Source organism: Hyperolius riggenbachi, chromosome 2, assembly GCF_040937935.1.
Source record: "Hyperolius riggenbachi isolate aHypRig1 chromosome 2, aHypRig1.pri, whole genome shotgun sequence".
NCBI classification, from domain to species: domain Eukaryota; kingdom Metazoa; phylum Chordata; class Amphibia; order Anura; family Hyperoliidae; genus Hyperolius; species Hyperolius riggenbachi.
The window spans coordinates 455,745,185-455,767,774 of record NC_090647.1 but is presented as its reverse complement, the minus strand read 5'-3'; the positions used below and the strand labels follow the sequence as shown (position 1 = coordinate 455,767,774).

The following is a 22,590-nucleotide window of genomic DNA, read 5'->3' as shown; positions in this document are numbered from 1 at the left end:
CGCATTTAAAAAAAATGAAGCAAATACTTACCTAAGGAGAGGGAAGGCTCTGGGTTGTATAGAGCCTTCTGTCTCCTCTCTCGGTGCCCTCTATCCTGTGCTGGCTCCCCCCGCCCCGTTTCAATCCCCCGCCGAAAGGGTATTTGGAAGTCTTTGGGAGCCGTGTCCTCCCGAAGATGTGCGGCTCCATACTGCACACACGTGAGCGTGCAAGAGAGCGTGCTTGCGCAGGTGCAGTACAGGACCGCCCTTCTTCAGGAGCACTCGGGCTCCCTGAAGACTTCTGAAGCCTCCTTTGGCCGGGTAAAGCAGTATTTGACTAATTTAGTCAAATACTGCTACCGGGCGAGCCAGCACCAGAACGAGGGGACCAGGAGAGGTTTGGGAAGGCTCTATACGACCCAGCGTCTTCCCTCTCCTTAGGTAAGTATCGATCTCATTTTTTTAAATGCGGTTCCCATTCACTTTAAAGCAAACAGAATGACAGTTCGCAGGTATCAGTTATTAATACATAACTGCACGTGGTGGTTTACTTTTATTTTACAATTTCAAATCGTTTTTTCATAAATCATCTTCTTTAAATAATTGTAAAGTGAAACTAAAATAATAGCCGAATAACACTATACCCCGTTTAGCTGCAGCTTGCCGGATCCTCCAGATTGTCTTCGGAATTTCAAAGTTGTAGTTCTGAGGTAATACAGAAATGGCTTCCAAGAGTAGAGGATTGTGGGAGATTTCATCCGGTATTTGGTTGGTCACACGTCGGGCAGGTGGATGGCCTACAGAGACAATGTAGAAAAACACTATTTTAATCTGTGGGTGTACAGTTAAAGGACAGATTAGCTGAGAGGGACTATGATGGCTGCCATATATATTTCCTTTTAACCTTTTATACCAGTTGCCTGGCATCCTGCTAATCTCTTTGGCTGCAGTAGTGTCTGGATCACATGCCTGAAACAAACATGCAGCTAATCTAGTCAGACTTCAGTCAGAAACATCTGATCTGCATATTTGTTCTGGGTCTATGGCTAAAAGTATTAAGATATAGCAAAGAAATGAACAGCGCTACTTAAAAACAGATGAGTGCTTACCTGCAAAAGAGTGCAAGCCCCACTTATGGGATAAAATACACACTGAGCATACACATGACCTGTCTACCACTTGGAGGATGTTAGTTTCCTATAACAGCTTGCATGCAACTTGTTAAGTATTAAGATGACCAAACATCAGACAATGTATGGGTAAATGTAGCAAGAGACAGATCTCTCTCCGATTGAATCTGATTTGCAGAGATCTGTTGAGCATCCATAAACCAAAGGCCAATTCCCGATCTATTTCAGCATGAAATCTTGGGAATCAGCCTTGTGACGCTGCATACGCTGCTATTGGCGTTGTCCACCCCAATGTAAAATGTGCTCCCCGGTGTCCCATGTAGTATAATTCACCTGATGGTGTCTGCTGCTTGCTCTGCCCTCCGGGCACGTACACACGCCCTACATGGTTGCCAGTGTAACGTGGCCACGTGTGACATCGCTCGCCCCAATATATCCTACGCTGCTACCGCCTTGGACTCGATCGAGCATGTCGGCCCTACATCTTGCAGTATATCTGAGCGATACATGCAACCAATTTCGACCCAAAATTGGTTGCATCGTCGATTGGGCATGTTCTTGCTGGTACCGAACTTCATCCGATCTGATTAAAATAATCAAATCGGATGGTCGATGAACCACCAAATAGCTTGATTTATAGCCATCTTTGGAGGCAGAGGATCAGCAGGACAGCCAGGCAATGTGCATTGTTTAAATTGAAATCAAGATTTCAACCTCCATATACCTCTCAAGACAGACTGATACAAACAGACAGGCAGATGCTGGATCTGGGTATCTCCAAAATGAAAAGTCTTGTGGAACTTTTCCAGTACGCAGTGTAAGGCAGATATTTAGTTTCTTTTAAACAATACCAGTTGCCTGGCTGTGCTGCTGATCATCTGCATCTAATCATTTTAGCGTTATACCCTGAACAAGCACGAAGATCAGGCGTTTAACAGGATTTGCCACATGCTTGTTTCAGGTGTCTGATTCAGACACTACAAATGCATGAAAGATCAGCAGGAGAGCCAGGCAACTGGTATTGTTTAAAAGGAAATAAAATATGGCAGCTTCCATAGCCCTCTCACCCATATCACTCTCATTACTGTTGTTCTTTAATACATAGCTGAGCAAATCTTGTGAGCCAGGAAGCAAAGGCTCTTTAAATATTATAGCGGGATCGAAGCCTAACCTTTGTGTTTTTCTCTTCCTTTTGTCAATGAACCTGGCTCCCAACATTTCTTGCTGGCTCTTGAATTCCTAATTCATTTGCTCACCCCTAATTTAGTTTTCCCAAAAATGGTGTAAGGAAGGAAAACCAGTAACCCCGGGTCATGAAGACACTGGTTTTATTGATGGAAGGAAAGCCATCTGGTCTAACTCCACACAAGAGCTCATGTAGCTCATTTTGCTGAAACACTTTCAGAAATCTCCTGATGCTCAGAACGCACAGTGCATCACAGCTGATGGGGCTGAGAAGCTGCATACCAGTCAATGGGCCCATGCTGAACCTTGTCCACTGCGAGTGTCAGAACTGGACAATGGAAGCAGGTGGCCTGAAATGACAAACTATGTGGTCTCAGGCTTCCAAATCCCCCAGATGTCTATTGTGTGTGCTGGAAAACAATTCCGATCCATGGAGGCCCACCTCAGACATTGCTAAGCCTATTGGCTCTGCTGGTAAAGTCTAAAGCCTCATCTACACGCGTAGATGAGGCTCCGATGTGTGTTATCAATCGAGCCGCTGATGCGGCTCGATTGATAAGATGCGACAGGTCGGATCTTGCTACCGCCGATTCCCTGCTCGTTCCACGCGAGGGGACAATGGCAGGGAATCGAGCGGAGGATAAGCGGTGCGGGGACGAGCGGGTATCGAATCCGGCGCACGCGCGGGCGAGCGGGGACGCGGCGGGGATGCGGAAGAGGCGATCCGGCGGCTAATTGAGCCGCCGGATCGGAGCCTCATCTATGCGTGTAGATGAGGCTTAAAGGCTCGTACACACATCTGACGGAAGGCAACGACGGTACCGTCGGCACCTCCCGCAGGGCAGGTTTTCAGCAGACTGTACAGCGTGTGTACAGTCTGTCGGCAGACTGATAAGGCTGTTTCTGAGCGATCCGCCCAGCGGCTGTTTCTGAGTGCCCACCGACAGACTGTACACCGACAGACTGTACACACACTGTACAGTCTGCTGAAAACCCGCCCAGTGGGAGGTGCCGGCGGACCCGTCGTTGCCTTCCGTCAGATGTGTGTACGAGCCTTTAGTGCCTGATAAAAAGTCATGTGGAGTCCATGCCTTACAAGTATGAGCTCCCTTTGATGGGGACTCTCAAAATATTCATCAGGTGGTTTTGAAGTTTTCACAGATCAGTGTTGTGTGTCTTTCATTTCTAATACGATTAAAGGGCCACTATTGCAAACAATTGTAAAATGTAAAATACATTTGTACACAGGCTTCTGATATACATTTATTCCAGAGTAAACTTTATTATAAATTACTTCTTCCTATGTTGCTGTTGCTTACTGTAGGCAGTAAAATCTAATAGATCTGAAAGGTTTTGGCCTTGCCCATCTCCTCATGGGGGATTTTCAGTATTTCCTTTAATTTTTTTTTTTTTTTTACAAAAGCACTCACTGAAAAGGATCTATACAAATATGCCAGCCAGCCTCTCTACTTGCTTTGGCAGTTGGACTTGAGCAACTATCATTCAGTAAGGCAAGGGACACACTTGTCTTTCAGTTTTCTGCACGTTTGTGTGTTTGTATTCAAAAAAACATGCGCGTTTTTCACAGCAGCTAATGTAATTGATAGAGAAAACTGTGCAGAAAAAATAAATAAATAATATATATATATATATATATATATGCACACATACACACGCACACAGTATATACACATACATACACATTTTAAATTCGACATATCACGATATCGCGATAGTGGTCTTTTAACCTTAAAGGACACATACAGAGCAAACTGGACGCAAAGATGAGTAAAACGACCAATGAGGTTTCATTAGCTGTATATTACAAGGATTCTGATTTGTTGAATAATCTATCCTGGTCCATTTTTCTTCATATTAACATTTGAAAATAATAAATATATAAATTTAAAAAGGCCAGGAATAAAATTTAGAGTCAATAAAACACATTTTTCAGTTGAAAAATAGATATATTTGCATAGATCTGTACATCAGTCCTGAAAGAGAGACAAATGAGGAAAGAGGGACAAAGGGACAGGGCTCTCTAAAGCTACATACTCACGGGGAACAATTGACCCCCGTAGCATGCGCGCACGTGAACAGGGAGCCCTGCCGGCGACAGCTGTCCACACGTCTCGCCAGAAAGGCAGAGACGCGGCGGAAGCTGTTTGTGAATGGAGCATCCCCCGGCCGGATGCTCCATTCACTCGCGTAGGTCTCCTGTCGTTAGCCCGCGTTCTCACGCGGGACTAGCGATAGTTCCGGCGAAGTCGCGGCGACAGCTGTAGCCGGCGATTGAACATGTCAATCGCCTGGCGACAGCTCCGACGGGCGACGGTTTGGGGCGCGCGCGTTATACACACGGGCAACCTGTCGCCGCAACACGCGCATGCCACGTGGCTGCGGCGACGGCCGTACCCCGTGTGTATGGGCCTTTAGAGGGACTGTACCGTAAAAGAGAGACAGTTGGGAGCTATGCCTTGCATGATAGATCCGCCACACAGAGCACTAAGCTCCGCCCCACTGCACAGAATAATTTCTACATGACAAGCACATTTACCACAAAACCCCACAGCCATAGTGCACTCTTAGCAGATCTTCGCAGTCAAATGTACTTTATTTCCAAACAATATGAAAAGCAACAAGAAATTATAATGAAAATATTGATATATCCATCAAAAACTCATGAATGATCCTCTGCATAAGAAAGAGAAAAAAAATAACAGCAGTGACCTGGGAAAACAGTTCAATGAAAAAAAAAAGGAGGGGGGGGGGGAGGGGGAATACAGGCCAACTCGAGCTGAGGAGATGTTCTGTTTCTATTTTCCACCCTAGTGCTGGCCTCCTCCCATCCACAACAATGGCTTAATAATTATGTTCATCTCGTCTCAGAAACTGTCAATAACCCGAAATGAAAGAAGCCCAGTGCTTGATAATATCGCAGACAATATGCAGAGACCCCCAGAGCACAATTGCAACAAACTAATATTGGAGCCGCAAAACAACATTACCTCCAAAAGGAAATCTGCATAATTAATTTCACTATTGTACAAAATGAATTTAAACAAATGAATTTAGTTGGGAGGGGGGGGGGGGGGGGGACAGACAGCTGTCAGGCAGGCCTCACTAAGCTCCAATTAAAAGCTCAAAATCCTAATTAATTAACCCCTTCTGTCCTACAGGGATATGGGGGAATTGGTTTAATTTCAACAGGGAGGAGAAGGAGCTGCTTACTGATTACCTGAACGCTCCTCCACACTTGTAAACCCAGCCAACGGTCTCCGCTTGCCTCACTAAACATTCATTTATGTACTTACCTTCCAAGAATATGGTTAATCCTCTTAGTACCATTAGCTCATAACTATTTCCTCACACAAAATCCAGCCATAATTAGAAGAACCACCAAAGGCTTGTGGGCAGCGTCGTTCCTGAGAGTTCAGATCACAGCCATTCGCTGCGATTTTCCCTTTTTATGTCTATTTGCGGCGTTCAGTCCTTTCACAGCTCAAATTCCCTATTAGCCCTCAAGTACAGGTGGATCAGCCAGTAATAATTATAAGCTGGGAGAAAAGCGCGGGCCTGCCTGTGATAATGCGAGAAGGCTTAACGAAATAATGGCAATATACAAAACAGACACTTTCATATCCTTGCTGTTCCGTCGGAATAAAAGTGGGCTTTCCTGGAAAGTTGAGAAATATCCCATTAATGCTAAAGGCTGGCCAAAAACCTAAAAACACAAAGAACAATTATTGTCCCGTGGCTCATATAAGCCATGTGAAATTAAATGCTCTCTTTACCTGTATGTATGAAGTCAAATTGGGCTGTAAAAACCAATACACTGAGCTGATTATCTTCATCAAACCCAAACATGAAGCTTGTGATATTCGCAAATCTAAAGACAATCATACTCAACTACTACTATAGGCATTTTAATTATTTTTCTCAAATCTGCTTCAAAGATTGATGTTCAATTTTAGTAGTCGTCGAGTATGATTGTCTTTAGATTTGCGAATATCACAAGCTTCATGTTTGGGGGTTTGATGAAGATAATCAGCTCAGTGTATTGGTTTTTGCAGCCCAGTTTGACTTCATACATACAGGTAAAGAGAGCATTTAATTTCACATGGCTTATGTGAGCCACGGGACAATAATTGTTCTTTGTGTTTTAGGTTTTTGGCCAGCCTTTAGCGTTAGTACGCCCGTTCATCCCTATATAGCTTTCCTGGTGTCTAGTGGCCCCTAACCCTCTCCCATATAACTTCCCTGGTGGTCTAATGACCCCCTTCCCTCCTCCATATAGTGTTCCTTGGTGTCTAGTGGCCACCTCTTTCCCCAATATAGCTTTTCCTGGTATCTAGTAAAACTCTACCCCTCCCCATATAACATCCCTGGTGGTCTAAGGGCCCCCTCTTCCATACAGCATTCCCTGATGCCTAGTGGCCCATCTTCCTCCCCAATATAATGTTCCCTGGTGTCTAGTGATCCCCCCCCGCCATATATCCATATATTCTCCCTAGTGTCTGGTGGTCTAATGACCCTTCACCCTAACCGTGTCCCCTAATAGCAGAGTAGTGGTAGCAGAGGTGGCTCAAGAACAGTCTCACCTGATCTAGTGCTGGCTGAGACTGCACCAGGTCTTCAACCTCTAGCGGCTGCAGCTTGCTCTCCACTTCCTGGTTGTGTTACACAGAGAGCAGGCTGGAGCTGCTAGAGGACAAATCAGATGGGAGAGTTGGAGACCTGGTGCAGTGTCATTTGTGACCGGAGGGCTCAATGAATGGCAGTAACTAGGCAGCAGCATTATTTGTGGGAGCTGTAATAAGTCATATCCCCTTTATGTCCTGCTAATATCAGTGGCATTAAACATTTATCTGATAGCATCATTAGACTTATGGACGCACACCATCCTAGAGAACATGTTGCCTTGTTGCTTTTCTATAACGTCCTCAACTAGGATTCCCAATGATCATGTTAGGACCCAGATATGGCAGTTTCAGGCTAATTAGACTCCAGGCTGAGCCCAGCAATGACGCCTCTTGCTGTGATGAAGCACATGCACAAGTACATTGTCATTCTGGATGTGTCTGCAGGTGGCACTGTTTTCCCTGTCACAATTTGCATCGATATTTGCACATAATTATTTGCAATGTTCTTTGCGGAATACGACTGATGTTATCTGCAAAGTCCTGGCAAGCAGAAAGAGAATTAACTGGCTACATTCCTACTACTTCAGTTTATAACCCTATAGTGCCCACACCTCTCCTGTTGTCATCACTGTACATTTGTTATTTTGTATTGGAGTTCAACAACAAATCTCATCTTACTGCAAGAATCCTTCATACTTTACTTTTCATTTTTTTCCCTTTTATTTTGTGAAACTAAAAGTTGTAATTTTCTGTGACCATAAAACACAGATGTGGGAGAACATTTTGTATCAAGAAGCTAAACACACTTTCATGCAGATACTACAATCCAAGGCTACCAAAGCAGGCATAAACAAGTGCTGTATAGATAATGTATAATTCCAGTTACTACAAAGAGAAACCAATAAAATGTATGTCATACCTGGTTATCTACACTCGGAATATCTTAAAGGGAAGGTGCGAGCAGGAAAAAAAAATGTCAGGTATATTACTTCTCCGCAGAATGCTCCAGACCACGTGAGCGCGATGATCACCAACAGTGCAGCCGCGCACTCGCACAGGCACAGATGATGCCGACCTGGCGAGGTTGGCATCTGCAGTGGAGGGGATCCCGGGACAGCGGAGCTGCGGCGAGGGACACATAGGCTGCCAGGGGCTAGAGGAAGCCCCAGGTAAGTACATATGTTTTTTTTCCTGCTCACACCTTCCCTGTAAAGGGGAACTGAAGTAAGAGGTATAAGGTGACTGCCATATTTATTTCCTTTTAATCAATACCAGTTGCCTGGCAGCCCTGCTGGTCTATTTCTCTGCAGTAGTCTCTGAATAACACCAGAAACAAGCATGCAGCTAGTCTTGTCAGATCTGACTTTAAAGTCTGAAACACTTGATCTGCTGCATGGTTGTTCAGGGGCTATGGCTAATAGTATTAGAGGCAGAGGATCAGCAGGGCTGCCAGGCAACTGGTATTGCTTAAAAGGAAATAAACATGGCAGCCTCCATATACCTCTCTCTTCAGTTCCCCTTTAAAGGACATCCGAGGTGAAAATAAACTGATGAGATAAACAATAGTATCTATCCTTCACCTCCTAAAAATGACTTTTTAAGACACCCCACTGTTTTATTTTAAATTTAAATCTACTTTTTAAGTTTTTACGGTTTCATTGTCTCAGCTGAATGACACATTCATTGAAATATGCCAGAGCTCAAATGTATGAACTCTTGACCCTTTTTATCTCATTCCTGCTCTCAGAAGCCATTTACTGAAAGGAAAAAAGTTTTATGGCTGTAATTCCTCATCACTGAGGGTTGCGCTGTAGTCCGACCCAGTCCCGACCCAAATAAAAGCTGTCACTTTCATACCTAATGTTTAACTCTTTCAGGCAGAGAAAGAAAAAAAAAAAGAAACGCAGCATATTTATTTGTGTGCTTGGCACAGAACATACACACGTATATCTCATTATGTCACGTCACCTCGGATGTCCTTTAAGTGAAAGCTGCAGACATACAGTACAGACCAAAAGTTTGGACACACCTTATTCAAAGAGTTTTCTTTATTTTCATGACTATGAACATTGTAGATTCACACTAAAGGCATCCAAACTATGAATTAACACATGTGGAAGTATAGTACATAACCAAAAAGTGTGAAATAACTGAAAATATGTCATATTCTAGGTACTTCAAAGTAGCCACCTTTTGCTTTGATTACTGCTTAGCACACTCTTGGGAGTATATAAAAAAAAAAAGAAAAAGAAAACAGAGAAAAATGTGCCATATTTTTCGGACCATATGGTCCGAATACAGCAATCGATTAAAATTCAGATCAGACATGTTGGAAACAATCAATCTGGCAGGTAAATTTGACAGAAAATGATATGGTGTGTACCTAGCGTTAGCGGCAGCCATGACTGACACCAATCAACAGAATTTTTTTTAGCACACAAACACACATTAGGGCTTTTTGATTTTAGAAGCTCTTGCTAATGTTATCCTATGTGTGTGTGTTCACACTGAAGCATTGTGATTTTGTAAAAATCCCCCATAGCATTTACATTAGTAAGAGCCTTTCAAAATCACTAGCGCTTAAAAGTTCTTGTAGTGTGAACAAGCCCTTGGTCCGGCAGCCCATGTTAATCAATGCCTGGATCTAGTGATTTTTTTCATGCCTGAAAAAAAAAAAAAACCACTTGACAACCTGTTACTTTTTCCCTGGCTCTGAGCGCATTTCCTCTGCATAATACAGTTGCAGTGGAAAAACCTGCACATTTTTCAAAATTCAAATGCACACGGCGTCAAGAAAAACGTTCATGAAAAACGCAAATAGAATACATGAATGTAAGTGTGAATACCCCCTTACTGTAAGGACCCCAGAATGAGGCTGGCCTGGCCACAGCTCTGCAGCTTGCCCTCTTATTTTTTTTCCTATGTTTGATTGATTGCCTTGTCCCGAGAGCCCCTCATATGGAGGTCACCGACTGAGAAAACTAATATTTTTCTTCTCTAAGCAATAAACATGCCCCCATTTACACTGCTGTGCTGTTTTTTGTCACTTTGTATCTCTATAAATATTTCCATTTCTGTTCCAAAATGTTTAGTATGACACTTTGCAGTAAATCCATAACCTTATAAATACCTCAAAGTTAATGCTTAGTATTAAAGGGGCTGTAAACAGTGCGCACTTATCACTCACTCATGCACATAGAAGGAGAGATGCAAGAACATACTGGGCAGCTAAACATGACTTTTAAAGGGAAAGGCACCAAAAGGAGCCACATTGCTTAGCTGAATGGAGGCAGCAATAATGCACACAGAAGATGCCCCCTTTATTTCCTTTCAACATGCTGACATGGTAGTTTCTGCATCTTTCTTGAGCCTTACATATGGAAAAAGCCATACCCATATACCGGTTCTACACGATATTGTTGAGAGATTAGTTATTAGACATGATATAAACAATGAAAGTAATGGCAATCTTTTGAGGCCGATTTAACACCCGACCATAGTCTTGCAGTGCGATGCTCCGCCCCCATCGCATTGCACCGCAGAAAACATCATTCATATGACAGCAAACAAAGTAGCAAAGTAGAATCTGGGCACCAATAAATGCAGAATCCACGTTTATTTCATCCCCATATACAGACAGGAAAGGGTGCACAGGGCTGGTCTAACAGCCGTTTCACAAGCACAAAACACTTGCTTCCTCGAGGAAGCAAGTGTTTTGTGCTTGTGAAACGGCTGTTAGACCAGCCCTGTGCACCCTTTCCTGTCTGTATATGGGGATGAAATAAACGTGGATTCTGCATTTATTGGTGCCCGGATTCTACTTTACTACTTTGTTTGCTGCAATACTTGCTATTGTCCGGAGGCATATTAAGCTCTTTGCCACTGACCCCTACTAAGGCTGCCATTAGCAACTAGTGCCGCCTCCTCCTCCTCTTCATTGATCATTCATATGACCCTGCGGCAGAGTGCGCCAACTAGGACATATGCATAGAGCTACAACTCCTCCCCCCTGCACCTCCCCTCACACAGTGACGCACTCCCAGCTGGACAGACAGTACGTCACTGGGATCCCCGGGTTTCCCCGTCGTAATCACATCATTCCGCGCACGTTAGCTGCCACAACAAATTTAAAATCCCTAAGTCGCCCATTGACTTACATGCATTTCGCCGCTACTGCTCCACCACAGAAGTCTGACGGTAGCGCACGGTTGACTTTGTGGCAGGTTGGCCCCTTTGCCTTGCATTTTCGTTGTGTTACCATGTCGCAAAACAGTCTAATGCAAATGCACACTTGCAGGGCCAGTGTAAAAGGGGCCTCAAACTATGCAATTTAAAGTGGATACTATTCCTGTAGCTGCTCAGGTAGTCATGTGATTCTTCTAAGACCTGCAACAGCTACCAAGTTTCCCCTCACAGTATGGATTCTGCTGTCAAGTTTGCTTTAACGCTCACAGTTGAACAATAAAGCAAAGAAAGTTGAAGCGGATCTTCAGTCACTGGAAAGTGCCTATACAGCTCGCATCATGACCATTTCATTGCCTGTTATGAAATGTAACTGTTTTCATTAGACCTTGCAGCTTTTCTCTGAAAACTGCTATTCACAAGGCATGTTTTATGGCTTCAGGCCCTCGCTACTCTTTACACAGCTTATTAAAGTGCAGGTCAGCAGAATATATTATAGCCCTGTCTTGTCTGCTTGTGTGTATTCATAGTCTCGTATTAAAGACACTGCGCTCGCTTTCTCCTAGCCTAGTTCACCAGTGTCCCACCCCACCCTCCAAAACACACACGCGTGTACACACACACACACACAACATTTCTATATAACTATACGCACTGAATTAACCTCCTGGTGACTGCCTAACGCCGATGGGCGTGGCCACGGCGGCAGCCCCAGGACCGCCTAACGGCGATCGGCGTCAAGTCCTGGGGCTGTATTTTGCAGGAGATCGCACGCAGGCTGCGCGCGCATCTCCTGCTCGGGGGGCGGAGCTCCGCCCCACGTTCAGTCTCCGAGCGGCGATACTGTTAGACGGCGGATCCGCCGTCTTTACAGTTAGTACAGTGTTGCGACCAGCAGCAGCGCTGTACTGGGGACAGCCGTGTGAAACGGCTGTTCCCCTGGGGGACAAAAGAACGATCGGCTCTCATAGGCAGAAGCCTATGACGGCCAATCGCCAGGATTGGCTGGCTGGGGGGGAGGGAGGGGATTGAAAACTAAATAAATAAAAAAAAATAGTCAAAAATTGTAAAAAAAACAAAAAACAAACAAATATTTATAAAAAAATAAAATAAACAACTTGGGGGCGATCAGACCCCACCAACAGAGAGCTCTGTTGGTGGGGGGAAAAGGCAAGGGGGGGGGGGGATCATCTCGTGTGCTGTGTTGTGCAGCCCTGCAGCTTGGCCTTAAAGCTGCAGTGGCCATTTTAGTAAAAATGTGCCTGGTCTTCAGGAGGGTTTACCACTGTGGTCCTCAAGTGGTTAAAGGGGACCTGAAGTGGGAAAAATACAAAGTATTCCATATTCATTCTCTTATAAACAGTGCTGAACATTTTGCTTTAGTTGCTTGAGTCGCACACCTGCAACAAGCATGCAGCAAAAAAAAAAAAATATCAGACCAGAGCCAAAGCATCTGAGCTGCATGCTCATTCTAGGCCAGTAACTTAAAGTATTGGAGGCAGTACGTGATGCCAGGCAACAGAGAAGTCAGGCAACAGGCATTATTTATGACAGCCTTGGTATAAGGCCCGGTTTACACTGGAATGCATCAGTTTATAAAAGCAGCAGTTTTCCATCCCTAACCCTCCATTGCACTGCAGACACAAACTTGCGGCCCTTTTGGTGGAAAGGACCGAGCAATTCCCTTTGAATGGAGCAATGTGAACAGATCTTATTGCTGAACATAGGATCCCTTCACCTCCGTTTGGGTCTGTTCACTAAACGGACCGTTTAGTCCAATGTGAACCGGGCCTTACTATCTCCCCAGGTTGCCTTTAAAGTGGCACTATCAGGAAATGCATGAAATTAAAATAAAAAAAAAAAAACATTTACACAGAAAACTCATGTAGCCAATATAAATATACTTCATGATTAAAATTTAAAAAAAAATTGCCCATAACTTTTCTGTAAACTTGTCACTGAAATCCACTTCCGGACAAACTTTGCAGGTTTTCTCCCTTGTGGGAGAATGACCTACTAGTCATTTACTGAAAGAAGAATAATTCCCTCTGGACCCCACCAGGTAACATACATGCCCAGTTGCGGACAAGCTCCGTCTCTCAGAACCCAGTGACTTGTAGTGTGCACATGTCAGAAAGCCGCGCATGCACAGTATGATCTCAGAGAAGAATTATGTTTAGTATGACAGCTTCCTCCAAGATCCAAATAATGTTCTCATTTGCATCTCACCTGGTGAACATCAGGCGCGTTGTTAGCCCCAAAGATCAGTGGCACGTGCCACAGATCTATTCTGGGGTGCCTAACATGTTCCCCAGGCAGAGTCAGCTGTGTTGCCTCAATGGCGGGCATGCTGGGATCTCTGGTGCATCAATCAGGGTACGCTGAGTGCTGTGGTGCCTCTATGTAGGCAAACTTGGTGCAGTGGTGCCTCTAAGGAGACATGCTGGGTGCAGTGGTGCCTCTATGGGGGCATGCTGGGTGATGTAGTGCCATGCTGGGCACCATGATGCCTTTATGAGGGCATGCAGGGAGCTGTGGTTCTTCTATGGTGGCATGCTGGGAGTTGTGGTGTCTGAATGGGAGGCCCATGGGAGGGGGTCCACTAGAAGGTCAGGGAATGCTATGGGGGAACTGCCAGATAACCTGGTGGCCAGCACAGAAGCCAAGTATCTCTGCCTAGTTATGTCTGTGCTCAAAAGTGCCCTGAATCTCTTTGAATCCTAGTACTGTCCCTGGTGAATTTGGCTTTTATTTTAGGTATCCGAGAGAGTAATAAATGTAGACGTTTAGTTTTCTCCTTGTACTATATTACATCATCTTCATTTATCACTTTGCTGCATTGGTCAAAAATTTCCATGAAGTGCTAATGCTAACACTATTGTGATAATAGTCCAATCCTGATGCTCTGTTTTAGAGTACATTTGAAATCGGCGCCGGTAGACTTGGGCGCAGGACACAGCGTTATATAGCTGATCCTGCTTCTGCACAAGTCCGGGCCGATTTCATTACTATTCCCCCTCCAGGCCGCCATGGATAGTGGGGGAATGAAATAATTCGGCTTCCAGCGATTGCTGGAGGCCGAATTATTATGTTTTTAAGCAACCTCGGCTCCGTCTTCTGAAGGAGCCGACGTTACTCACTGAGCACTTCAATAGGAGTGATTCCTATTGAAGTCTATGGAGGCGCCGGCTGCGCCCAAATCTAGCAGCGCTGAAAAGCACTGCTCCGCTGTTTTACAAGTCCGGAGTTGTAGTAGTTGTCAGTATACCACCTACTGTGTCTGCATGCACCATATTTACGTAATGTCTCTCCTCCTGCTGTGCTGCAGGAAATGAATGGAAACACGCATACACTGTGCTAGATTTTTAATAGAATACAAATTAGAATCAATATTAATATCAAATCTACCTATGAAAAAAGGGCATTAAAAGCTAACATTTGCTCTAGAGTAGCCACAGTTTGCATGAGCAATGCCAGACAGAGAACAGGGGTGGGGCTGAGGGCTGCAGCAGTGCATAAGCAATGATGTCATTTTTATCTCATAGTTTTGCACTGCTTAGGGCAGTACAAAGCTGGTGACAATGGTGGCATGATCGATAGACATGATTTGTGTAGAAATCCAGACCAATATCTAATGTTACAAGATTATATGCTTTAGACTTGTCTTAAGTCTAACGGGCTACATTAGATCAAGATAACAAGGTTTAGCTTATCTTTTAGGCAATGTTCACACTAGGTCAGCTGCTATACATTTTGACCGGCTCAGTAGACTCAAAATAGATATACAAAAAGCTACAATAATTTTTCCAGTTCCTATTGACCAGTTGCTTGGCGATGCACTGCTGATCTTTCATGCATCAGTTGTACATGAATAACTCTTCAAAACCAAGCATGTGGCAAGTCAAGTAGAACATTCGATCTGTATGCTTGTTCCGGGTCTATGGCTAAAAGTATTAGAGGCATAGGATCAGCAGGACAACCAAGCAATTTGCATCGTGTAAAAGGAATAAATAAGGTAGTCTCCATATCCATCACTTCAGGTGTGCTTTAAAGCAGGATTGTCACCATAAAACTCACATTTCAACAGCAACTGGTCTGAGTGTATTAAGTAATAGAGATGCGAATTCTGCATTCAAAAGTTTTTCTGTTGTTCTGGTTTGGAGTTATCACATACCTAAGAAGCAAAGGCCCTTTAATTGCCATTGCCATCGGCTAGCAAAACAGATGCATGGGGGTCTTTTATCTATAATATATTCCTCCTCTTCCCTTTATTTCCCCCTCCTTCCAATGACAGACAGTGCACTTCCTAGTATAGACCTCAGTGGGAGTGTCTAAAGACTCTGGGAGGAGGGCGGGTAAGGAATACACAATTAGCAAGAGAAGAAAAGAATGAGAGAGGAAATGATGTCAGGATTAGCTTCATTCAAAGGTAACCAAGATGGAAACTGTCTGGAATAGGATTCTCTGCTTTTCCTTTATAAAATTCACTGGCATCATAACGTTGACAGTGCAATACATCTGTTATGTAAGTAGAACTAGTATTTATCTACTTATATATGTGTTTTTTATTTCTAGGTTAGCATGGGTGTCACTTGTTATTTAAGAGAGGAGACCCCAACTGCATGCATTTTTCCAGAAACCATCACTATTCATCTGATGAATGGCACACATCCAGTTGGGATTGGCTGTGGACATAGAGTTTTACAGCAGGTGCAGTGACGAAAAACAACATTTATTAGAGGGATGGAAGGTCTCCCTTACCAAAAAAGGTTAGATAAACTGGGCTTATTAAGTCTGTAGAAAAGATGCCTTAGAAGATCTAATTAGCGTGTTTAAATACACCCGAGGGCAATTTAAAAGCTTGGCAGATTAGCTTTTTCTCCCTAGGCCCGTGCAAAGGACTGGGGAACATGATCTGTGCATGGAGGAAAAATGTTTTTGCCATCTATTTAGAAAGTGATTAAAAGGTTGAATGTATAGCCTCGGGAAGTAGTTATTGCAAATTCTATATCTGCATTTACGGGGGCTTAGATGCTTTCCATCCATTGTTATAATTACTAGGTCATTCCTGGCAGAGTACATCCAGAATTTTATCTTATTGTCATCTGGAGTCTCGTAGGAATTTCTTAGGCAACATACACACTTGAGATAAAAGTCTTTGGAAAAGGAAAGATCACAGACCAATTTTACCCCATTCCATGTAGTATGAGAGCCATACTCTATACAGTCTATTCTATTGAGCTGAACTCCCCCCATCAGATAAAAACCTTTGCAAGATGCTGGACACAAAGATGCTGTACACATTCAACAGATCATTATCTGCAAAAGAGTTGTTCCTGCAAAAGATCCGTTCCTGCAAAATGCATTCATAGTCTATGATCTCTGCACATTCTCATACACACCTTGTTTAACAGACATTCATCTGCAGATCAGATCCACCAGGATGGATCTTAAGATCTGCAGAGGATTGTCAGATATGCAAATGAATGTCTGTTAAACAAGGTGTGTATGAGGATCTGCAGATATAGACTATGAATGCATTTTGCAGGGACGGATCTTTTGCAGATACTGACCTGTTGAAAATGTGTACAGCATCTTTTGTGTCCAGCATCTTGCAAAGGTTTTTATCTGATGGGGAGTTCAGCTCAATAGAATAGACTGTGTAGAGTATGCTCTCATACTACATGGAATGGGGTAAAATTGGTCTGTGATCTTGCCTTTTCCAAAGACTTTTATCTCAAGTGTGTATATAGCCTTACCCTTCTAGTATTTATTAGCCCAAGCCTTGTTTTACGCCTTATGGTGTGTACACACTTGAAAGATTAATGAAATATCTTAGACCAATTTTCCCCCTACCATGTAGTATGAGAGCATACTCTACACAGTCTATTCTATTGAGCTGAACTCCCCATCAGATAAAAATATTTGCAAGATGCTGCACACAAAGATTCCGTACACATTCAAAAGATCAGTATCTGCAAAAGATCTGTTCCTGCAAAATGCATTCATAGTCTATGATATCTGCAGATCCTCATACACACCTTGTTTAACAGAAATTCATCTGCATATCTGACAATCATCTGCAGATCTGAAGATCCATCCTGGTGGATCTGATCTGCAGATGAATGTCTGTTAACCACCCTGGCGGTATTGACGAGCTCAGCTCGTCCAGGAAAAACTTGCTGAAAGCGGTATTGACGAGCTGAGCTCGTCAATACCGCCAGGGAGATTTCTTGTTTCTCTTCCCCGCCGGCTGCACTTTTCCCTCATCAGAGGGATTCCCCAGGATGGCTGGATGCCTGTCAGCACGCTGTGGGTAGCGATCTGTGCTACCCACAGCATACAGAACTAGCATCCAGCCACCCTGGGAATCCGTGTGCAGCCGGCGGGGCAGAGAATGTGTGGGGCTGTGCAGGGATTCCCCTTCTGTGCTGGCGGGTGGCTGGTGCGGGGATCCTCTCTGTGCCGGGGGCAGGAGGGGGGGGATCCCCGTACTGTGCGTGCGGGTGACCCTTCTGTGTGTGCGGGGGGGCGGGTATCCCCTTCTATGGGGCTGGTCTTGGCCGGTCGGGGACACCCCCTTCTGTGCGGGGGGGGGGGGGGGGGTGTCCCCTTCTATGCGGGCTGTGGGTGGCCTCTCCCTCCTCTTCCCCCATCCCCCCCTCTCTGTCCCCCGTGTCCCCCCCCCCCCCCGAGTCTCCCCCGTCAGAAGCCCTGCTTTACTCACCTGAGGGCTTTCTCCTGCGCCGGCCGCGATGGACACCCTCCTCCTCCATCGCCGAAGTCCCGGTCTGTGTAATTACAGTACGCAGCTTGGTGACGTCACCAAGCTGCGTACTGTAATTACAGAGAACACGAGACTTCGCAATGGAGGAGGAAGTGTGCCGCTTCCGCCGCAGGAGAAAGCCCTCAGGTGAGTAGATCAGGGCTTCTTACAGGGGGGAGACACGGGATAGGGGGGGGGACACGGGGGACAGAGAGGGAGGGATGGGGGAAGAGGAGGGAGAGGCCACCCACAGCCCACATAGATGGGGACACCCACCTTCCCCCCACCACGGAAGGGGGTGTTCCCGACCGGCTAAGACCAGCCCCATAGAAGGGGATACCCGCCCCCCCCCCCCCCCGCACACACAAAAGGGTCACCCGCATGCACAGTACGGGGACCCCCCCCCCCGGCCCCCCGCACAGAGAGGATCCCCGCACCAGCCACCCGCCGGCAAAGAAGGGGAATACCTGCACAGCCCGCATAGATGGGGACACCCACCTCCCCCCCACCACAGAAGGGGGTGTCCCCGACCGACCACGACTAGCCCCCATAGAAGGATGATACCCGCCGCCCCCCCCCCCAATGCACACACAGAAGGGCCACCCACACGCACAGTATGGGGATTTCCCCCCCCCCCCCCCCCACAGAGGGGATCCCCGCCGGCCACTACCAGCCAGCACAGAAGGTGAGCCCCCCCCCCCCACAGAAGGGACACCCAGCCACAGTTAGGGGGCATCGGGGGCAATGGGGTTGGGGGGGCAGAGGCACCCGCAAACCTAGCTCCCTATACATATGACTCCCTAGACCTGGCTGCACATCTGTCTCCTATACACCTGGCTGCACATCTGTCTCCTATACACCAGCAAACATCTTGCTCCCTATATACCTGGCAAAACATCTGGCTAACTATTCCTGGCTAATACATCTGACTAACTATTCCTGGCTAATACATCTGACTAACTATACCTGGCTGCACATCTGGCTAACTACACCTGGCTGCACATCTGGCTAACTATACCTGGCTGCACATTTGGCTAACTACACCTGGCTGCACATCTGGCTAACTATACCTGGCTGCACATCTGGCTAACTATACCTGGCTGCACATCTGGCTAATACATCTGGCTATACATCTGGGTCTTATACTCACCATTGGCATGCTGATCACTCGCCGCGTACCTCTGATAGCTTCTCCAGTGCCTTCTTCCATGTCCCTTGGTGGATTTTGCTTCTCCCTTGGCATTAACATGTCCCCCCTCGATCGGCGTTGATGGCACCAATGTCACACAGCATCATCAAAATCTCGCAGCAAACACTTTTTTTTTATTGAATTCAATACAATAACTGTATTGAATTCAATATAAAAAAAAATGATTGCAAAAAAAAAAAAATTGGTTGAAAATTATTGAAAATTAATTGAACCAGTTTTTGCACGGAAATCCTGGGGAAATAGAACGCCAGGGTGGTTAAACAAGGTGCGTTTGAGGATCTGCAGATATCATAGACTATGAATGCATTTTGCAGGGACTGATCTTTTGCAGGAACAGATCTTTTGCAGATACTGATCTGTTGCGTGTGTACAGCATCTGTGTGTGCAGCATCTTGCAAAGATTTTTATCTGATGGGGAGTTCAGCTCCATAGAAAAGACTGTGTAGAGTATGGCTCTCATACTACATGGAAGGGGGTAAAATTGGTCTAAGATCTTTCATTAATCTTTCAAGTGTGTACACACCATTAGTCTAGAATAACTGAGATATGAGAGGCCCCTTTTACACTAGGCTTCTTTCTTTGCATTGTGTTACCCTTTCCACACACAAGGTAATGCAACAGCAACAAAAATCTATGGGGTCCAGCACACTAATCTTGTCGAGTTGCGTTGCCCCGGAAGAGTCCGATTTGCCAACAACCTGCCGCAAAGTCAACAGTGCATTACCGCCAGACTTCCGCAGCAACGGAATGCATTTACGTCAATGGGCAATGCAGAAAATTTTAATATGTTGGCGCCAGTGGTGCACGGAACAACACTAACATGATGGGGTAGCTGGGAATCCCAGTGACGTACTTCCTGTCAGCACAGAGTATGTGACTGGGCGACGCCATGCAGATGACCCTGTAGGTGCACTCTTTTGCAGAGTAATATGAATGCAGTGCGGTGGGAACAGAGCATCGCACTGCAACGTTTTGGCCAGGTGTAAAACCGGCATGAGGGTGCAGACTACTGTTGTACCATACGCTCTGGTTAACTCGCTGGATCTATGTATTTTTTTCAACCCAAATAACATGAAAGAGTATCCATTAAAACGGATGTGGTACAATCCAACATTGTAAGATCTGTTAGTCACTCATGGCGGCGGAACGCCGAGACCCACACTGAGGCACAAGCCTCTGGGTCTCGGGCAAGCATCAGGCGTCACTGGAGCGCACGGCGTTCGGCTCCCATTGGATAAGCGGCGGACGCACTCTCACTCCACCGCTGTAAACAATGACCACGTGGGCACATTGCGTGAAAGCCTTCCTGCTGACATGCTGTCTTCTAATTACTTTGAATCCCTTTGCTTCTGATTGGTTAGTCCTTGTATAAAGTTAAAGTGAGTGCCCTCTGTCATCGCCCGTGATAGCTCATGCTGTGGCTTGTTGCTGAGATTGCGTTCACACATCTGATTGATCTTGTAGCCGACTTTGCTTGTCTTTGAACTACCACTACCCTCCCGAGCCGCAGTTACCTGGCTATCATCTGGACGGCCTCAGCCTTCAGGCCTCAGTTGCCTTGTATTTCTCATACTGCTTTGTTTGGTGAATACTATTGGTCAGTTTGTATGCTACATCTACCTGCAGGGTTATTGTAGTTTTAAGCTAGGTAGGAGTTTGTGCAGGTGTTTACGGGCTAGGCTATAGTTCAGCCATATCAGCATACAGCCTGACATATAGTCATTGACCAGACAAGCCTGACAGACATAGTGTGAAACCACCCTTACTTATTGCGATCTGAGTGCAGATATTTTCATTTAGTCCCTACCTAGTAATTTGCATTTTTATGATTGTTATTGGAACTTTTCTTTTGCAGGAAGGAAACACTGCTACACACTGACTGAATGAAACGATGGGCCCCAAGCAATTAGATACATTTTTGGGATGAAAAGATGACAAACTATACATGCACTGACAGGTGATGGGTTGGACTTCATAGCGGTACAAAACCGCTCTCAACACATTGGGATTACGTTATTCATTACAAGTGCTTTGCTATCTGCTCAGTTTTCCGTCTAAGCCCATAATTGCCACACAACCAATGTCTGTATCTGTAACAATCTTTGTAAATACTGCCTGCGTCACCTAATCTGTCTTTAGAAGCTGAACACCAGGTAACTAAATACACAGCTTTGGCATACTACAAGGGCCTAGCTGTAACAGACTTAAAAATGGCAATGTTATTTTACATTTTTAATGCTGAAACTGCAGTGCCTGGTATTCATTCAGATTCTGTAACATAGTACATGCAGTCCCTTACTTACAGGTTATGTTCTAAAAGGTTGTTTGTATGTTGAGTCATGTGTAAAACAAACTGAAATGTGGATACATTTTTACTCTTCGACATATAGCTTAACCATTTTGTTTTGTTGTTATTTAATGTGCTTAATTTTAACCCTTTAGCAGCCAATTTACTAAGAGGTTTGAAAATGTTCCAGGTCAATTTAATTTTTCCACATTTTTTTTTATTTCTTATTTGTTACATTTCCTAACTTCTAATTAGTACTCCTGTAATGTGTATTTATAGTCACTTGACACTAGGGGGCAGTGTGAGACAATAACAGAGGACTTCTGATTTTAGTTTCTATATTTTCTGCATTCCAAGAATTCACAGCACAGCCAACTGAGGTCAAAAGCAGTGCAATTATCTCAAATGAAATCACTTTATTGAAGCTGCTAATGGCTTAAGTTACTTACAACGTTTATACAATACTGTAACGTAACAAAAATATGTACAGGAATAACAAAAACAGTATTTCCTATTTTGTACGTGAAGACAAATTTGAATGTATGAAATGTTGTAACTTGAGTCGTTTGTAAGTAGAGACTGTTTATACTTGCACCAAATTGCAACTTTTCTTTGGGACCCACTTTTCTACCATAGAGGTGTCATTGTCTGCTCATTTCAATTCGGTTGCATAAAAGCTGCATAGGCTCACTATACACGAGCTGTTCTTTATTTCTCAAGCTAAACTACACATAGAAGTGAGAACATTACTACATGAAAAAAAAATTGTTATAAAGAAGCTGTATATTTTTGGGGGCTAACTTGATTGCTATTAATCTATCCATAGTTTCCCAGTGTTCAAACTTCAACCACTGCTTGTTTGAAATCTTCAGCCACGCTAGTGTGCCAGAACGCACAAGTATGGTTATATGGAAAAACATGTAAAGAGGAACTGTCTTTCCCGGCTTCAGAAACCTGGCAGTTGGTCCGCATATACTTCTCTATGGGGTAATCCCAATCTTTCCCATTTTCATTCTATACCGGATCCTGCGATATGGGCCAGGCATGGCATCAAAATGCTGAGGGACATAGCCCCGGAGGGGGCATTGCTGACTTGCAATGATCTTAAACAGAAATATGATCTCCCCAATAGTATGTTCTTCAGGTTTTTGCAGCTTCGTCATGCAGCAGAAGCAGTTTGGTAGAGGGCAATTTCAGTTGGTGTC

General features: G+C 44.7%; 1 protein-coding gene across 1 annotated transcript in view; it reads right to left on the bottom strand.

The window, feature by feature from the left end:
• Nucleotides 1–22,590, bottom strand: part of DPH1 (diphthamide biosynthesis 1) — a 426,157-nt gene that overhangs the window by 369,370 nt on the left and 34,197 nt on the right. The window contains exon 2 of the mRNA XM_068270081.1: nt 627–779. Coding sequence (XP_068126182.1) covers nt 627–779 — 153 coding nt within the window. The remainder of the gene's footprint in view (nt 1–626; nt 780–22,590) is intronic.